At 46.8% G+C, this 19,601-nt stretch overlaps 1 protein-coding gene across 1 annotated transcript in view; it reads left to right on the top strand.

Moving 5' to 3' along the window:
- The first annotated feature begins 3,482 nt into the window (after positions 1 to 3,482).
- Positions 3,483 to 19,601, top strand: part of GAREM1 (GRB2 associated regulator of MAPK1 subtype 1) — a 229,634-nt gene continuing 213,515 nt past the window's right edge. Inside the window, exon 1 of the mRNA XM_077492623.1 lies at positions 3,483 to 3,792. Within this exon, the coding sequence (XP_077348749.1) occupies positions 3,690 to 3,792 (103 nt within the window). The 5' untranslated portion in view covers positions 3,483 to 3,689. The remainder of the gene's footprint in view (positions 3,793 to 19,601) is intronic.

The raw sequence follows: 19,601 nt of genomic DNA, 5'->3' as shown, positions 1-19,601 counted from the left end.
CAGGGGTGATAAAAGGGTTAAGTGTGTCCTTAGGAGGTGCTTGCTAACCGTGTAAAGGATGGACTGACTGGGGGAACACAGAGATCCATGTTCCTGCTTAGCAGGAACAGAAGATCGCTGTGTTCTTCTTTGTCAGAACGGCAATCTGCCTTGTTTATGGCTATTGTGGCTGGGGTGGTATTTATTGCGGGGTCCACTGTTGCTGGGGTGGTATTTTATAGTGGGGGTCCACTGTTGCTGGGGTGGTATTTTATTGTGGGGTTTATTGTTGCTTGGGTGGTATTTTATTGTGCGGGTCTATTGTTGCTGGGGGGGGGGGGGTATTTTATTGTGGGGGTCCATTGTTGCTGGAATGGTATTTTATTGTGGGGGTTTATTGTTGCTGGGCTGGTATTTTATTGTGGGGGTCCATTGTTGCTTTTCTTATTATTATTACCAAATTCCATACAAATTGCTTAGCATTACAAAACTATACTTGTCTCTGTATTCTCTTAAAGGGGCCCTAATGGGAGGTGGGTAGAGGGTGGGACCAAAGGTTGGTGCTTGGAGGTGCTAGGGGAGTTCCTGAACCTATTCTGTGAGAAAAAAAACCTGGACCTATGAATGGAGGAGGTAAACTTTTTCATTCATCTTCCTGTCCTCCATTCATAGATCGCATTTCATATATGGAAGCTGTAGTACTATATATACCAGTGGTGGTGTGTCCACAAAGGGCACAGGAGCACTGCCCCCCCCCCCCCCCCCCCCTTATCCTGCACCACTCTAATCACCATAAATAGATTCATATCTATGGTCGCTGCTGACACCCCCTATTCAGGTTCCCGGCCCATATTTGGATGCCGGACATCTGAATTACACTGGTGGGGGTGTTTTTTGGAAGCACCTGATTAGAGCCATAGGCTCTAATAGGCGCTCAAAAATGTGAGAAGCGGGTACAACGCTGTGTGTTCGGTTCTCACTCAGCTGTATGTTAGCAAAGCAAAGGAATTCGCTTTGCTAACATTGAACCGCCTCCCAGCCAATCAAGTTGCTGGGTCTGTGTTATCTGCCATGACAGGCACTGTCATTGGATGGCTATCAGGCCAAATCAAATTTTAACCCTACGGACTAATGCCCCATACACACGATGAGATTATCGGACGAATGATCGTCCGTTTTTTATTGCATGCTAATCTCAGATCGAATCTGATGAGTTTACTAAAGTCACGAAAATTCCCGCACGACAGAAAAAAAATTCGGAAGTGATGTCATGTGTTGTAATGCATTTGTATTGCATTTTCGAACGATAGCTGTACTGATTAAACGAAAATCGTACGATCTGGCATCGTACGAAAAAATTTTCCGTGCATGTCCGATAGAATAATATCGGATGTACTGTCCTAATCGGCTCTCGAAAGCTCTGTACTAACGATCCGATTATCGTACGATCGATTCGAAAGCGGTATTTTCCGTACGATTTTCGGATTGTGTGTACGGGGCATAAGACTGGGCTGCCATTAAAGTTCACATGTGTGTAAAGGCAGGCGTTCCAATACTTTTGGCTAGATAGTGTATCTGGCAAGATTTACAATGGTAGTGGAACCCTGCAATACATAAATACTACATTTAGACATAGTTTTAGGACCTGAGTCAGGAGTTGTGTTTAACAACATAGGGAGATAAGACAACTTCTTCACCTGAAGTAGCATGCTTGGGATTTGAACCCAGACCCTCAGAGATGCTAAGCAGAAGTTCTAATCTCTAAACCACAGATCTGCCACATGTGGAAACCTCCTACACATAAATACAGCATTTCTTTGGACATATAGGTGGTGGAATTACATTTTTATTTCTGATGTTGGTACACATATCACATTTTTTTGGCTCAATTTATAATTATTTGGAAATAATAAAAAAAACACAAAATTGTGATTCATTTTAAATTTTCATCAGCAATGTTATTGTTTGTGCTTTGTAAAAACACCGGTGTGAGTTTTGGGTAAAGATTGTTGTGAGATGGAGAGTAACAAGTGAAAGTGACAGAGAAAAATATATTTCATCAAAACATTCCACATTCTAGTAGTCTTAAACACAAAATAGACGAAAAAACAAAAACAAAATAGAAGCAGCAACATTGTTGCAAGGAACATTTATTTCAGAGAAAGATACATTTTATCTCAACATTAAAAGTATTTATTTGGAAAAGTTACAATCGTACAATTAGAATCAATGGCTGAATCTTGCATTGGACTATAATAGCGCAAGTTTTCATTTTCAAAAACGCATTTTTAGCCCAGAGCTAATTTTGGTATTTACAACCTACTTTGTAAAAAAGACATAGGAGGTAAATGGAGGGAAAATGAGAGCTGTTTGCAGGTCTGAGCATGCTCAGTTGTGTTGGCACCTAGTTGTACAGAGACAGGGAATTGATCTCTTTTCAGACTCTTAAAGATATTTCAATGCAGAAATCATTTTTTCACACAGTTTAAATGCAGATTATCATTAAACAATATACAGCATATTTCAGTACCATTTAGGCAATGATATCATGCTATAAACATTATTTCCATGTGCACTACTCCAGGTTTTAGCAGAGTAAGGGTTCAGGTGCTATTAGTTTTCAGGGAACTAAAGTAAATTCGATTTTGGGAATATTTTTTTTTTTACCAGTGCCACAGTGAATACCGTTTTAGCACTAATTAGCGCGATTAGCGCTAATTAGCACCGCAGAGCTATAGTAAATGACCCCCTATGTCATTTGTCGCCTTTGCACTGGCATGTGCAGTTTGAAAGCGTGACATGTTTGGTGTCTATTTACTCAGCGTAACATTATCTTTTATATTTCACAAAAAAACTGGGTTATGTATTGTATTGTGTTTTTTTTTTTTGCATTAAAATTCAAAAAAGTGTACGTTTTTCCCATAAAATTGCGTTTGATAAACTGCTGCACAAATGTTAAAGCAGAGTTCCAATAAAAATAAAAATAAGCGATGCTGGCGTACGAAACCCTGCTCCTCTCTGCGGTGCTGGCATTGTCACTGATCTCATGGACTCACTGATCACAGATCATGCCACCTGTGCCCTGTAAGGGGCGCCCAGGCAGCTCATGCATGGGGGACGTACACGGGTGCCCTTCCAGCAATTTAGGCCAGCGCTGTACCTGTCTTTCAGGCAAAAAGATTAAATAGCACCAAAAGAAAGTTCTATTTGTGTGAATAAAAATGATAAAAACTTGATTTGGGTACAGTGTTGCATGACTGAGTAATTGTCATTCAATTGGCCAGTATTGCAGTGGTTATTGAGTAGATGTGTATCTGGAGATGTATGGGGGGGGGGGGGGGAGGGGCAGTGTAGCGGTGGGTGCCCCCTCTCTCTATCTCCCGCTATAGAGAGGAGGTGCAGTACCGGGAGCGGCCAGTAGGGATCAGTGTGGGTCCGGGGCGCCGTCATTCCCGGTGTAGGAAGTGTCCTCCTGTCGGTGTGGATGTGTTGGGAGGAGGCGGATCTCCGGGGTGACAGGCGGCTCCTTCCTCCGCACAGCTCGCTGATCAGTCGCTGGTATGGTGAGTCTTCCTGCACTCCGGAGCGGAGACAGAGCCGGGCACAACCATCTGCAGCCAGCCAGGGGGAGTATGAGCTGAGCACCCCCTCCTCTCCTCCTGGAGCCCCCGATCGTACTGTCCCCCCCCGGCCGGGGAAGGGGGAAGAAGATGGACCCTCCTGTGAAGGATGTGAAGTGGAGCTCTGCCTCCTTACCCCTGGATCTCATCGTCAGCTCCTACCGCCTCCCGCAACTGGTCCGGCTGGACTGCGGTAAGTGCTTGCAACATGGGGACACCTTCACCGTGCTGTGGGTATGGGGACACCGATGACGTCATACTGTGCGACCTGTCATCATAGTAACCTCTGTATGTGCTGTCATCACATCTGTGTGGGGTCACCCTGCAGGGTCACCCAGGACAGAGCACCCCCGAGCCCCCCCCCCCCCATCAACAACAACAACAAGGTTCTGCTCCATGTTGTAGTATGAGATGACCCGATCAGTGACAGGTCACCCCCCCCCCCCCCAGTACAGGAGCCAGCATGGGTCACATGACTTGGTGACAGATCTCTGACCCCCCATACACACACCACAATCATCTCATACTTCTATACACACACCTCATCTTCTGCTGGAGACTAACTAGGAAGAAAGTAGTGATGATGATGATGATGATGATGATAGGAGTGTGTACAGTGCCCCCATACAGCTGAATTGCGGGGAGAGGGTCCTCAGACAGGTGAATTGGGGGGGGGGTCCTCAGACAGGTGAATTGGGGGGGGGGTCCTCAGACAGGTGAATTGGGGGGGGGGGGGGTCCTCAGACAGGTGAATTGGGGGGGGGTCCTCAGACGGGTGAATTGGGGGGGAGGGGGTCCTCAGACGGGTGAATTGGGGGGGAGAGGGTCCTCAGACGGGTGAATTGGGGGGGAGAGGGTCCTCAGACGGGTGAATTGGGGGGGGAGAGGGTCCTCAGACGGGTGAATTGGGGGGGGAGAGGGTCCTCAGACGGGTGAATTGGGGGGGGGGAGGGTCCTCAGACGGGTGAATTGGGGGGGGGGGAGGGTCCTCAGACGGGTGAATTGGGGGGGGGGGAGGGTCCTCAGACGGGTGAATTGGGGGGGGGGGGGAGGGTCCTCAGACGGGTGAATTGGGGGGGGGGGAGGGTCCTCAGACGGGTGAATTGGGGGGGGAGGGTCCTCAGACGGGTGAATTGGGGGGGGGGGAGGGTCCTCAGACGGGTGAATTGGGGGGGGGGAGGGTCCTCAGACGGGTGAATTGGGGGGGGGGGGGGAGGGTCCTCAGACGGGTGAATTGGGGGGGGGGGAGGGTCCTCAGACGGGTGAATTGGGGGGGGGGGAGGGTCCTCAGACGGGTGAATTGGGGGGGGGGGGAGGGTCCTCAGACGGGTGAATTGGGGGGGGAGGGTCCTCAGACGGGTGAATTGGGGGGGGGGGAGGGTCCTCAGACGGGTGAATTGGGGGGGGGGGGGGGGGAGGGTCCTCAGACGGGTGAATTGGGGGGGGGGGAGGGTCCTCAGACGGGTGAATTGGGGGGGGAGGGTCCTCAGACGGGTGAATTGGGGGGGGAGGGTCCTCAGACGGGTGAATTGGGGGGGGGGGTCCTCAGACGGGTGAATTGGGGTGGAGGGGGTCATCAGACGGGTGAATTGGGGTGGAGGGGGTCATCAGACGGGAGAATTGGGGGTGGAGGGGGTCATCAGACAGGTGAATGGGGGGCCGGTGTGCTGCAATTTAATGCACATTATTAGATTATCACACCTGTGCACCACGATGCCATGCATTGAGAAAAATTGTATAGTTGCGTCTGTTTTGGCGCATTGCTCCAAGTCTCTACTCCGTGCATTTCAGGTTCTGTTCACACATATGGTAGGGACCTGTGCTTTACTGCACTGGAAGAAGGCAAGTAATCGCAACAAAAAAAAAACACGTAGAAAACAACGTATACACTATAACACAGGTGTCATGTGCAATGCACATCAACACAATGAAAATCTGTTTTTAATGCACATATAAACGTGTTAAGATCTGTCTAAATTGGCCCTAGTATATGAATGTGAGTTAGGGACTTTAGATTGTAAGCTCCTTGAGGGTAGGGACCAATGTATATGTAAATCGCTGACGGCGCTATATAAGTACCTTAAATAATAATACACCTAAAAATGCATGCCAATGGAAAACAATATACATCCATGTTCCATGCATGTTTATATGTGAGCAGGCTCTTGTGTATTTCTCCATTTATTTGACTTTTGTTGGCCTAGGAAATTCAGAATGCTTAAAAATGCACGAAAACCTGTAGGGAGAGGCTGGTGGGGGGTAGGTAGTTTACTGTGCTCAGCTAAATGTCACCTCTGGATGCAGCACTGCTGTGACCACCTACAAACTGCTAAAGCCATAAATTTAGCAGAGACATTGGGGATTATTTACTAAAGCTAGAAAGCGCAAAAGCAATCTCACTTCTGCAGAGAAACCAATCAGCTTCCAGGTTTTATTGCCAAACCTCAATTGAACAAGCTGAGATTAGAAGCTGATTGGTTTCTCTGCAGAAGTGATACTGGTTTTGCACTCTCTAGCTTTAGCAAATAAACCTGACTGACCCTGGACGACACACATTGTTGGGATGTTGAGGCATACCAACCTACAGCTATATTATTTATATATAATCTATCGTCTCGCAGACAGTTTACGGCGCATGTTACATATATATTGTACATTCACATCAGTCCCTGCCCTCAAGGAGCTTACAATATAAAGTTCCTAACTTGCATACACATACTAGGGCCAATTTAGATAGGAGCCAATTAACCTACTAGCATGTCTTTGGAGTGTGGGAGGAAACCGGAGTACCTGGAGGAAACGCACACATCATAGGGAGAACATGGAAACTCCAGGCAGGTAGTGTCCTGATTTGAACTGAGATCCCCCAGCGCCTGCCCTGCCGTGCTAACCACAATATTTCCCAAAAAGTTCCTTATTAAACTTAAACTGTATGCTCTGTGGAATGCTGCTGTCTAAGGCTAGGTTCACCCTTGTGCGGGGCGATTGCAGGAATCACATTTGTTCCTGCAACCACCCCGCACCTGCTCTTTTACAGACACGCGGGGCTGCCATTTATTCATAATGGTACCGCCATGCATCAAAACGCACAGTGTATATGTGGGTGCAGGAAATTGCATGGTGCAAAAGCACCATGTGATTTCCCTGCAGCTGCGATTTTAAAAATGTTTCCTGCAGGTACAGCAATTCCATTCAAGTGAATAAGCTTCTGTACTTGTGCAAACGTGGACCACACCAAACACATAGGTGTGAACCTAGCATAAATACAGTAGGCTAGACCTACCTGTGCGCAGAATTTCCTTTTTTTTTTTTTTTTGTTAAGCTCTGCGCCAACTGTTGGTGCTATATAAATCCTGTATAATAATAATAATAATAATAATAATAATAATAATAATAATAATAATATTATCATTGTTATCAACTATGACATTGGTTTGCTTTAAGTCGCATACTTTAAGAATGGATGACACACAGGCAGTTGTAGGCGACTTTCACTAAGGGAGTAAGCACTCTATGGGGTTGATTTACTAAGGCAAATCCAAGTGCACATGTAGTGCAAAGTGGAAGTGTAGTCGCTGTAGATCTGAGGGGAAGCTCTGCTGATTTTATCATCCAATCATGTACAGGCAAAAATGCTGTTTTTATTTTCCTTGCATGTTCCCCTCAGATCTACAGCGACGTGCACTTGTAGTGCAAAGTGGATTTGCCTTTAGTAAATAAACCCCAGTGTGCTTCACTTGAGCCACCAAAATTCATTTTTAAAACCGATACAGTATACCAGAGTAAAACATTTCTGTCAGTGAAGGTTCCCCTTAATATTCCTACTCAGACTGCTGTTTCCCATTATCTCATTTTATGTTTGTGGTAGATCTTTCCTAAATGAGACAGTATTGTACATAATTAAACGTTAAAGGGCACGTCCCCAGTCTTTAAAGGTTTCCTTTTATTACACAGAGACCTAAACTGTACATATGGGCACTATAGAATTTTTATTTTCTAGATGGTGACTATGGGATTTATATGCAGGTGTCAGTGCTGGAAGGAGCTCCCCTCTATACAAAGTATAATAAAGGGAAAAAAAAGTTATTTTTATTACAGTGTATCTGAGAAAGAAATCTGTAGCCTGCAATCATCAGTGAAAGATTTTACTGTGGTATTGAGTATGCCCAAGATGGCTGCCTCACCTTCTAAGGGCCACAGTTAACACACAGTGCAGCAACTGGCATTTTTCCACACTGGGAAATTCTAGCCACCACTAGGGCACATAGAAAACAATTGTCGCTGAGGCGCAATAAAATGCAGACATGCTTGATTTTATCACACCTCACTGGATGGTGCGTCACCGCATGAGTGTATCGCTCCACTGCAGTGCGGCGCCATGAATGAAGTGTCACTTTGTGCACGGTAATGCCCTGTACACATGGTCAGACTTTCCGATGGAAAATGTGCGATCGGACTGTGTTGTCAGAAAATCCGATCGTGTGTGGGCTTCATCTGACTTTTTCCATCAGAATTTGACACACAATGTTTAAGAGCAGGATCTAAAATTTTCCGACAACAAAATCCGATCGTTTAAATTCCAATCGCGTGTAGACAATTCCGACGAACAAAGTGCCACGCATGCTCAGAATAAATTACGAGACAAAAGCTACTGTTCTCTTTATAGTCCCGTTGTACGTGTTCTATGTCACCGTGTTCTGAACGATCGCATTTCCGACAACTTTGTGCGACCATGTGTATACAAGACAAGTTTGGGCCAAAATCCGTTGGAAAAAATCGGAATGTCAGACCATGTGTACAGGGCATAAAGGGAGTTGCCAAAAAAAAAATAAGGAACCGTGTGATGCGTTAAAACACACATCACACCAGTCCATGCCATATGTCAAAACGGACAGCAGCCTGCACACTGAACCACTCTGGTTTAATATGCAGGCATTTGTGAACAGGTCCCTAGCCCTTTGAGTCTCCAGGGAGAAAGACACGGGGGGGGGGGGGGGGGTGTTAGTTATTTACCAAAGGCAAATCTACTAGTGCTAGTGCACTTGGAAATGCAGTCGCTGTAGATCTGAGGGGGACATGCAAGGACAATAAAAAACAGCATTATTGCTTGCACCTGATTGGATGATAAAATCAGCAGAGCTTCCCCTCAGCAATTGCACTTCCAAGTACACTTATAGTGCACAGTGGATTTGCCTTTAGTAAATCGACCCCTAAGGCCTGATTCACACTTTTGCATTTTGCAGATTTGCACTACAGAATGTGTTCCTTAGGAAACCATGTTAAATGGTCCGTAGTTCAAAAAGCGCTAAAAATGCATAGGTGTGAATCAGGCCTAAAGAAATACAAACTGAATGAGAGAAAATATTGTATTCGTTTTAAGTGAATTTTGGTGGCTCAAGTGGACTTTTATGTGTAAATTTGGTGATTTTCCGTGTATTATTTATTCCTGTGTATGGGCCCAGCAAACCTGAGGTGCTCAAGGCCCTCCCAAGGCATGAGGGTAGATTCACACCAGGTATCTCACCTCATGACCATGCATGATGCCTTGTCTCCTGCGTGCGCGGTTCACGCTGCTGCGTTGCGATGGTATGCATTGTGAGGTAATTCGTTGCCACTGTGCGGCAGCCAGTTGGACTTGATGAAATGTCTGTGTGATGCAGCGGTTGTTGTGAATTAGCCCTAAACCTGGTTGGTTGTCTTTATGTTTTATGTTTATAAGGCTGTCTGCTGCAAGTTATCACCTCACAATTCACTAAACAATATTACGTGTGATATTTGGATCACGTGACTCATACAATATTAAAGTGAATTCACCATCAATATATGTTTTTTACCGCAGAAATTACAAACGCTATTTTTGGTGCGCTATTTAGTTTTTTTTTTTTTTTTTGTGCATTCAACCCTGTATCTTTTTATGTAAATAAGTACTACTGGAGAATGATTACTCTGACCTTGTAATTATGTATTATTTTTGGAATCGTGTAATATTTTTTAGTTTCTGCCAGTAACATAATTGACCGGTTCTTGTTAATTATCTTGATGATAATAAGGTATAATCACTTAGAACTGCACTATTGTAGGAATTCTTTCTAAACTGCACTTGTTACATAACTCTGGTATATGCTTGTGTTACTTTGTAGAAGGAGAGAGATTTATGGTTGCTACTAATGGCTGCCACAAAGTATGGCCTCTAAGGGCTCATTTAGGGGGAGGGTTGGGGTGTAAAAATAGGCAGTTGCGGTTTGATGGTCCCCCTTAACCGCTTCAGCCCCAAAAGATTTTACCCCTTCCTGACCAGAGCACTTTTTGCCAATCGGCACTGCGTCGCTTTAACTGACAATTGTGTGGTCCTGCGATGTGGCTCCCAAACAAAAATACTTCCCCACAAATAGAGCTTTCTTTTGGTGGTATTTGATCACCTCTGCGGTTTTTATTTTTTGCGCTATAAACAAGAAAAGCGCCAATTTTGAAAAAAACACATTATTTTTTTACATTTTCCTATAATAAATATCCCCCAAAAATATTGTATTTCCCCCCCCCCCCCCCCCCTCAGTTTAGGCCTATACGTATTCTTCTACATATTTTTGGTAAAAAAAATGCAATAAACGTTTGGTTTGAGCAAAAGTTATAGCATGTACAAAATAGGGAATAGTTTTATGGCATTTTTATTAATACATTTTTATTTATTTTTTACTAGTAATGGCTGCGATTAGTGATTTTATTTTTTTTTTTTTATCGTGATTGCGACATTATGGTGGACACATCGGACATTTTTGACAAATTTTTGGGACGATTGCTATACAAACAATTGCTATACAAATGCACTGATTCCTGTGTAAATAACACAGGCAGTGAAGGGGGTTAATCTCTAGAGGGCAGTGTAAGGGTTAAGTGTGTCCTGGGAAGTGTTTCTAACTGTGGGGGGGGGGGGGCGTGGCTACGTGTGACATGTCACTGATCTCTCTGCTCCCTATCACAGGGAGCAGAGATCAGTGACACTGTCACAAGGCAGATGCTTGTTTACATTAGCATCTCGCCGTTCTTCCTCTCTGTGAGGCGATCGTGGGTATCCCCGCGGCGATCGAGTCCGTGGGACTTGCGATATGACTCACGGAGGTCCCGGCTGGCGTGCACCACTGGCGGCGTGCACATGATGGCACGGTGGCAAATTTAAAGGGATGTATGGCACGCCCATCTGCCCAGCCGTGCCATTCTGCCGACGTACATCGGTGTGAGCCGGTCGGGAACTGGTTAAGCTAACAAAGCAGCCATAAGGGATCGTGCGCAAGCGGTGGCAAAAACTATACTCCCAATTCAAGTAAACGGGGCTGCACCCCAATTGCTCTGCAATCGTGCAATGCACACGTTTTTCAGGGGCAAAGGCTACAGGGGGAGCATTGCCTCCCATCAGCCTGTTTAAAGAGGAAGTAAACCCTTTCAAACCACTTTGACCTACAGGTAAGCCTTAATCTCCAAGCAATATCTCATAAACCTATATGGTTTAGGAGATATTTGCCCGAAAATGGGCACAGCTGTCTACGGCGCATGCGCCGTAGACAGCGGTGCGCAGGCGCACTAAATGCGGCAAGTCCAAGAATGGATTTGCCTAATTTGTCGACTCCCGTGCGCATGCGCGGGAGTGACGTCATCGCGGCTTCGCCGAATGGCAGCGGCGGAGCTGCGAGACGCGACTCCCGTGCGCATGCGCGGGAGTGACGTCATCGCGGCTTCGCCGCTGTGATTCGTCGGAGCTGCGAGACGCCACCAGCAAGATGGATGCGGCGGACTACAGGGGACAGCGGCGACTTCGCTGGCTCCTGTGTCAGGTAAGTGACACATAATGAGCTACTATGCGATGCATAGTAGTCCATTATGCTTTACCTTTGCAGGGAAAAAAAGAGGAAGTAAACCCATCAGGTTTTACCTCTACCCGAGGCTCCAGTGGGGACCTTTTCCCCTCACTTTATATTCTGGGGGCAATGTTTCACCAGACAGAAAATGAGGGGGGAAAAAAGAAACGCAACAGAGAAACAGCCCACAACAAAAAGCTGACAGGGAAGTATGTTACTTCTCTCTCTGTCGCTGTTGGAATTTCATTTTCTTCCTGTCTGGGGAAAAGGTTGTTTGCAGAAATCACTAAGACCCCTTTCACACGAGGCACTTTTCAGATGAATTCACGACAAAAAAAGCTCCCGAAAAGCTCCTGAAAAACAATTTCAATTAAAATCAATGAATGCTTTCACACTGGGGCAGTGCGCTGGCAGTGCAGTGAAAAAACGCCCCTCGCTATTGAAATTAATAGAAAGCTCTTCAAAAGCGCCTGAAAAGCTCTTCAAAAGCACTCGGTGTTTGACCGGCAGTTTAAAAGTGTGAAAGTGGCCTCAGATAAAAGAAAACCTAACAGGGGATCTAATCCCCTGTCCTCTATCCAAAACTTAAAAAATAGAGGCTTGCTTACATCAGTGGATCACTTTTCCAAGGACAGTTAAAGAGGAAGTAAACCCTGACAGGGGTTCTAACCATAACACTATCCCAAACAAATACATTTTTGGCTATAGTTGCATTTTAAGGGGGCATGCATGATGAAGCTATGGTAGACAGGAGCAGTGAGAGCGGTTTATTAGAATTGGGCAGCTTCCTTTTATAAATGTCTCCTTCATGTGCTCTAAGGCTCGGTTTAAACTAGCCAACCCTGTGCGTTCCTGTTGCAGGAAATGCAAGGAAACCGCATGGTCAAAAAGACCATGCAGTTTCCCTGTGGTTGCTTTAAAATAAAAATAAAAAATAAATCCAAATGAATGGGCTGTCCTGCCTCAGCAAATGTGGGCCACATGGCCCACACTCGTGTGAACCATGTCTAAAAGTAGTAGCGTAATAATTGTTCATGCCCACTGCCTATTTGATTTTAGGTAGGATCTTGCTGGCAGTAAAGATCCTAAATAAAATCTTGTTTGTGTACTGTATGCATGTGCAAATGCACCCTATTTGCTAGTGCGCAGGTGGCTTCTGCCTCCATGGTGGCTGGACGTAGGCAGCTCCTTATGACTAGCTTCCTTGGTTGCTAGGATGCAGGCAGCTCCTAAAGCCCATGCACATACAAATTTTCAGAACAAGCTTTCGGGGTATGTCCCCTTCTTCAAGACCTAAGGCCGCTTTCACACTGCACCGCCCAAAGCGATGGTGGTAAAACACCGCTATTTTTAGCTGCGTTTTACTGTCGGATTTGCAGCGCATTTCGGCCGCTAGCGGAACGCTTTTAACCCCTGCTAGCGGCGGAGAAAGGGTTAAAGCTGCCCGCAATGCACAGCAATAGTGGCGTTTTGCCGGCGGTATAGCCGCGCTGCCCCATTGATTTCAATGGGGAGCAGCGGTGGAGCAACGGTAAACTCACCGCTCCAAAGAAGCTGCTGGCAGGACTTTTCCTGACATCCTGCCAGCGCACCGCTCCGGTGTGAAAGCCCTCGGCTTTCACACTTGAGACAATGGTGCAGCTGTTTGAGGGCAGATTTCAGGTGCTATTTTTAACACTATAGGGCCTGCAAAACGGCCTCGGTGTGAAAGGGGTCTTAGGGAAAGAAAAACGCCACAAACAAATGTAAACAGCAATGGCAATTAAACTAGGATAGTTGCTGTGTACTTTTTTTTTTTTTTTTTTTTTATTTATTTTATATTCTACTAAAACTTTGTGTATCAGTACTGCTTGGATCTTGGAGCTTGTCCTGAAATATTGTGTCACGAACGGTACTTAATTGTTTCTGTCGCAAGTGCATTAATACAGCTACAGTCACCTCAAGCAAGATGGTATTAATAATAGGATTTGTATATAGCAGTGATAACATCTACATGGTTAGAAAATTCAGTAGTGACCTTATTATCAGATATATACAGTGCCTTGCGAAAGTATTCGGCCCCCTTGAACTTTTCAACCTTTTGCCACATTTCAGGCTTCAAACATAAAGATATAACATTTTTATTCTTTGTGAAGAATCACCAACAAGTGGGACACAATTGTGAAGTGGAACGAAATCTATTGGATTTTTGAAACTTTTTTAACTAATAAAAAAATGAAAAGTGGGGAGTGCAAAATTATTCGGCCCCCTTGCGTTAATACTTTGTAGAGCCACCTTTTGCTGCGATTACAGCTGCAAGTCGCTTGGGGTATGTCTCTATCAGTTTTGCACATCGAGAGACTGAAATTCTTGCCCATTCTTCCTTGCAAAACAGCTTGAGTTTAGTGAGGTTGGATGGAGAGCGTTTGTGAACAGCAGTTTTCAGCTCTTTCCACAGATTCTCGATTGGATTCAGGTCTGGACTTTGACTTGGCCATTCTAACACCTGGATACGTTTATTTGTGAACCATTCCTTTGTAGATTTTGCTGTATGTTTGGGATCATTGTCTTGTTGGAAGATAAATCTCCGTCCCAGTTTCAGGTCTTTTGCAGACTCCAACAGGTTTTCATCCAGAATGGTCCTGTATTTGGCTGCATCCATCTTCCCCCCTCAATTTTAACCATCTTCCCTGTCCCTGCTGAAGAAAAGCAGGTCCAAACCATGATGCTGCCACCACCATGTTTGACAGTGGGGATGGTGTGTTGAGGGTGATGAGCTGTGTTGCTTTTACGCCAAACATATCGTTTTGCATTGTGGGCAAAAAGTTCGATTTTTGTTTCATCTGACCAGAGCACCTTCTTCCACATGTTTGGTGTGTCTCCCAGGTGGCTTGTGGCAAACTTTAGACAAGACTTTTTATGGATATCTTTGAGAAATGGCTTTCTTCTTGCCACTCTTCCATAAAGGCCAGATTTGTGCAGTGTACGACTGATTGTTGTCCTATGGACAGACTCTCCCACCTCAGCTGTAGTTCTCTGCAGTTCATCCAGAGTGATTCTGGGCCTCTTGGCTGCATCTCTGATCAGTCTTCTCCTTGTCTGAGCTGAAAGTTTAGATGGACGGCCAGGTCTTGGTAGATTTGCAGTGGTCTGATACTCCTTCCATTTCAAAATGATCGCTTGCACAGGGCTCCTTGGGATGTTTAAAGATTGGGAAATCTTTTTGTATCCAAATCCGGCTTTAAACTGAGACTATCAGGCTGGGTTCACACTGCTGCGGGGGGGAGATCCGGATGTGATTCGCACCGCACTGCAGTGCAAATCACATCGGATCTCTGTAGCGATGCGAGTTCAGCCATACAGATAGTATGGCTGAATTCGCATCGCTCCCGCAGCAAACTCGTACGGGACCCTTTTTTTGGTCCGCAGCAGAATCGGATCGCATGGGTGTTCACACCATGCGATCCGATTCCTGTGCGAGTGTGCAGATCGCACTGCGATATGCGGACGGATCTGGGGGTGTCATTAACATTTCATTGACACTCCCAGCAGTCCGCATAGGGCAGTGTGAACTGCCGGCGGGAGTCATGCGATGCGGGAAAACGCTGCGGATTCGCGGCGTTCCCGCATCGCTATAGTGTGAACCTAGCCTCACAGAGCAGGTGCATTTATACAGAGACTTGATTACATACAGGTGGATTCTATTTATTACCATCAGTCATTTAGGACAACATTGGATCATTCAGAGATCCTCGCTGAACTTCTGGAGTGGGTTTGCTGCACTGAAAGTAAAGGGGCCGAATAATTTTGCACGCACCACTTTTCAGTTTATTTGCTAAAAAAGTTTAAAATATCCAATAGATTTCGTTCCACTTGTTGGTGATTCTTCACAAAAAATTTAAATTTTATATCTTTATGTTTGAAGCCTGAAATGTGGCAAAAGGTTGAAAAGTTCAAGGGGGCCCAATACTTTCGCAAGGCACTGTATATTACTGATTGATAACCATTTGTTCCTCACCTTACAGAACCCAGGAAGCGAGATGTGTGTCACTTATTTACCATTTGAATAAAGTTCTAAAGCTAGTCATAAACAAGTCATTAAGTGGAAGGTGTAGACAAGTAGCACTAAGCTTTTATAATTGGTGCATTGTTGCAAGATGATCACAAATACTCACATCCCCACTGAGGACTTTGTTGTCACAGACTTTGTAATTTGAAGAATATAGGAGAGGCTCCAAGGCCTAAAACAGAGCAGTAAAAAAAGCAACCAGCACATGGCCATGACTGGGAAAGTGCCCTCATGGCCATCTCGAGCCTCCTCATATGCCTCTGTGAACTTCCATTTTCTCAAAGTCGTGAACATTGTTATGGCCTGCACTCCTGATCATAGTTGGGTCTTACTGATAGTTTGCTCAAAGGTGGGACATTGTAACATGGGTTCAGCCAGGGTGGCTGATGTCCACAGGAAGGTCTAGGTCAGGGGTAGGCAACCTCGGGCTTCCAGCTGTGGTGAAACTACAAGTCCCATGAGACATTGCAAGACCCTGACAATCACAGGAATGACTCCTAGAGGCAGAGGAATGATGGGATTTATAGTTTCACCACAGCTGGAGTGCCAAAGTTCATTACCCTTGGTCTAGGTAAACCTTTCTATGTAAACCAGAGTTGTGTAGAGCCCTAGCATTCCTCCAGAGGTTGCTAGGGTTTCTCTTTTTTTCTTTCCTGTCGCTGAATGACCTCCAAATTGTTTTTGCCTGTATAGATTAAATCCCATATGGCATCTGTCTTTTAAAGGTGACATTCTGACCACTAGTGTGAGGATGGCACTCTTTTTTTTTTTTTTTTTTTTTCAGTGCTCAACTACATAAGAGATCTTTCCCCACTGATACCGCAATAAATTGGTTTTAGCAGGCCTTTCCTGAGGCCTAAAACGTATTTCGGGGGCTTCTCTTGGGTAAAAAGGTTGTGAAATACTGGTTCAGGTGTTGCTGAGATGAGTGTTTTTGCAAGAGCTATATGAGGGCAGTTTATTCTGTCAGCTGCCTTCTGTTTGTGTTAAAGCAAACCTGTACTGCAGGAAGTATAAAGGCTGCCATTACTGGTTGCCTGCCTGTCATGCTGGTTCAGCGATTTCAATACTTCCAATCACTAAACTGCAGTAAATGTTCAGACGAGGATTCTTGACTGGATCTAATCCAGTGACCCAGAAAGCCTTAGTGCATTGGGGTGCTGTGCTAAAGTCATAGTAACATAATTTACTTTTCGCCTTATTCCTAACATTAAGCACTGGTCCATGCCCTGGGCTTAGTGGACTGTTTCCTTTGTGTTTAAAAAAAAAAAAAAAAAACTTTATAAGATGTTTACATCTCAGTAAAGTTCAGTTGCCACGGAGCAAGCAATGGATTGCCTCACACTGCGCTGACAAAATAGTATGGCATGAACTTCAGCATTATTAAAATACACAATATTTTAGGACCTCACAGGTTCACGTCAAAGACTAAAGACTTAAATCCGCAGCACCCACAACACACCATTGAAGTGTTCTGCAGCACATGTGGAACATTGCTCTGTTGCCTTAGAGCAGTGGTCTCCAAACTGTGGCCCTGGGGCCGGATGTGGCCATTTCCTTGTCTTTTATTTTTACTTTATTTTGAATTACAACCCCTGTCTAGTTTTCACTGCAATCCCGAGCTCTGATGAGATTTTTGCTCACTTTTTGTCCCAGTGTCAACTGTTTCACCAGAAGTGATGGAGAATCTCTAACAGAAACTGCAAAAAATTTGTAATTAGATTTTCTCTCACTTCCTATCTGGTTAAAATGTTGTCACCAGCTTTAAGTGGAGTGAAACTTTAATAAGAGGCCCTGGATTGTAGTACAAACCTGACAGTAGTTTTATCCATTCCCCACTATCCGAATCTTGGTTTGACTTATGTTTAAAGGGCCCATTCAAACATGTCCTTTCTTGTATGCTGCATTAATGCACATGCGTTGTCAGGCATTAACTTGTGCTAAAGCAGCTCGTTAATGTTGAATGGCCTGCCAATGAAAAATGTAGACTAAGGCCGCGTACACACGCGCGGACTGTTCGCCCAACCTTGTTCGGCAAACAGTTTGTCAAACAGTCCGCTCAAAATTTGCATGAGCGGACTTGCCCACACACGAGCGGACTGTTTGACGAACAAGGTTGGGCAAACAGTTCGCTCAACTTTTGAAATGAACGGACTCGCCCACGTAAGGCGGAGGCAAATCCGCCCATTTCGAGCGCGTGTACAGGTAGGCGGGGCCCGCGAAGGAGACGTCGCGGGCTCCGCCGCCTGGAATGGGCTTAAAGGGGAACCCCAACGCCGAAAAAAATCGGCGTGGGGGTTCCCCCCAAGTCCACACCAGACCCTTGTCCGAGCACGCTACCCGGCCGGCCAGGAAAGGGGGGCGAGCGAGCGCGCCCCCCCTCCTGAGCCGTACCAGGCCGCGTGCCCTCAACATGGGGGGGTGCCTTGGGGAAGGGGGGGCCGCGCGGCCCCCCCACCCCAAAGCACCTTGTCCCCATGTTGATGAGGACAAGGGCCTCTTCCCGACAACCCTGGCCGTTGGTTGTCGGGGTCTGCGGGCGGGGGGCTTATCGGAATCCGGGAGCCCCCTTTAAGAAGGGGGCCCCCGGATACCGGCCCCCCACCCTATGTGAATGAGTATGGGGTACAATGTACCCCTACCCATTCACCTGTGAAATAAAGTACAAATAAAAACACAACACAGGGGGAAAAAATATTTTATTGCACAGCCGGGGGTCTTCCGTCTTCGGGGGTCTTCTCGCCGGACTCCTCCGCTATGTGTGTGTAGCTCTTTTGCCAGCGGAGGAGTCCGGCTTTCTTCCTCCCCGCCGCCGGCCTCTTCTCCCGACTTCGGGGGTCTTGTCCCCCTCTTCGGTTCTTCTGCCGGGCCACCGCGCCTGGTCCGGTGGCCCGGTCTTCTGTCGCCGTCTTCCGTTCTTCTGTCGCCGCCTTCGGTTCTTCTGCCGGGCCACCGCGCCTTCTTGTAGCTCTTTTACAGGCGGTGGCCCGGTCTTCTGTCGCCGTCGCCGCCTTCCGTTCGTGTTCTTCTTCTTGTTCTTCTTGTTCTTCTCCAGGCGATGTTGACACGTCGCTCCCTCCGGCCGGAATGCCAGAGCCGCCCTGCGCTGTGACTTATATAGTGACAATGGGGCGGGGTCACATGGTATATGTCACATGGGTTGATGTCACATGGTGACCCCGCCCCCTTACGATGTCATAGTCCCCATGTGACATCAACCCATGTGACCAACCCATGTGACATATACCATGTGACCCCGCCCCATTGTCACTATATAAGTGACCGCACAGCGCGTCCCCGGCATTCCGGCCGGAGAGCTCGTCGAGTCAACATCTCCAGGAGAAGAACAAGAAGAACAAGAAGAAGAACACGAACGGAAGGCGGCGACGGCGACAGAAGACCGGGCCATCGCCTGTAAAAGAGCTACAAGAAGGCGCGGTGGCCCGGCAGAAGAACCGAAGGCGGCGACAGAAGAACGGAAGACGGCGACAGAAGACCGGGCCACCGGACCAGGCGCGGTGGCCCGGCAGAAGAACCGAAGAGGGGGACAAGACCCCCGAAGTCGGGAGAAGAGGCCGGCGGCGGGGAGGAAGAAAGCCGGACTCCTCCGCTGGCAAAAGAGCTACACACACATAGCGGAGGAGTCCGGCGAGAAGACCCCCGAAGACGGAAGACCCCCGGCTGTGCAATAAAATATTTTTTCCCCCTGTGTTGTGTTTTTATTTGTACTTTATTTCACAGGTGAATGGGTAGGGGTACATTGTACCCCATACTCATTCACATAGGGTGGGGGGCCGGTATCCGGGGGCCCCCTTCTTAAAGGGGGCTCCCGGATTCCGATAAGCCCCCCGCCCGCAGACCCCGACAACCAACGGCCAGGGTTGTCGGGAAGAGGCCCTTGTCCTCATCAACATGGGGACAAGGTGCTTTGGGGTGGGGGGGCCGCGCGGCCCCCCCCTTCCCCAAGGCACCCCCCATGTTGAGGGCACGCGGCCTGGTACGGCTCAGGAGGGGGGGCGCGCTCGCTCGCCCCCCTTTCCTGGCCGGCCGGGTAGCGTGCTCGGACAAGGGTCTGGTGTGGACTTGGGGGGAACCCCCACGCCG

The sequence above is a fragment of the Lithobates pipiens genome, unplaced genomic scaffold (genome assembly GCF_037356315.1).
Source record: "Lithobates pipiens isolate NorthernLeopardFrog02 unplaced genomic scaffold, aLitPip1_a1.2 Scaffold_19, whole genome shotgun sequence".
Classification (NCBI taxonomy): Eukaryota; Metazoa; Chordata; class Amphibia; order Anura; family Ranidae; genus Lithobates; species Lithobates pipiens.
Note: the sequence above shows the minus strand (reverse complement) of the source record. Positions and strands in the feature narration are given on the sequence as shown.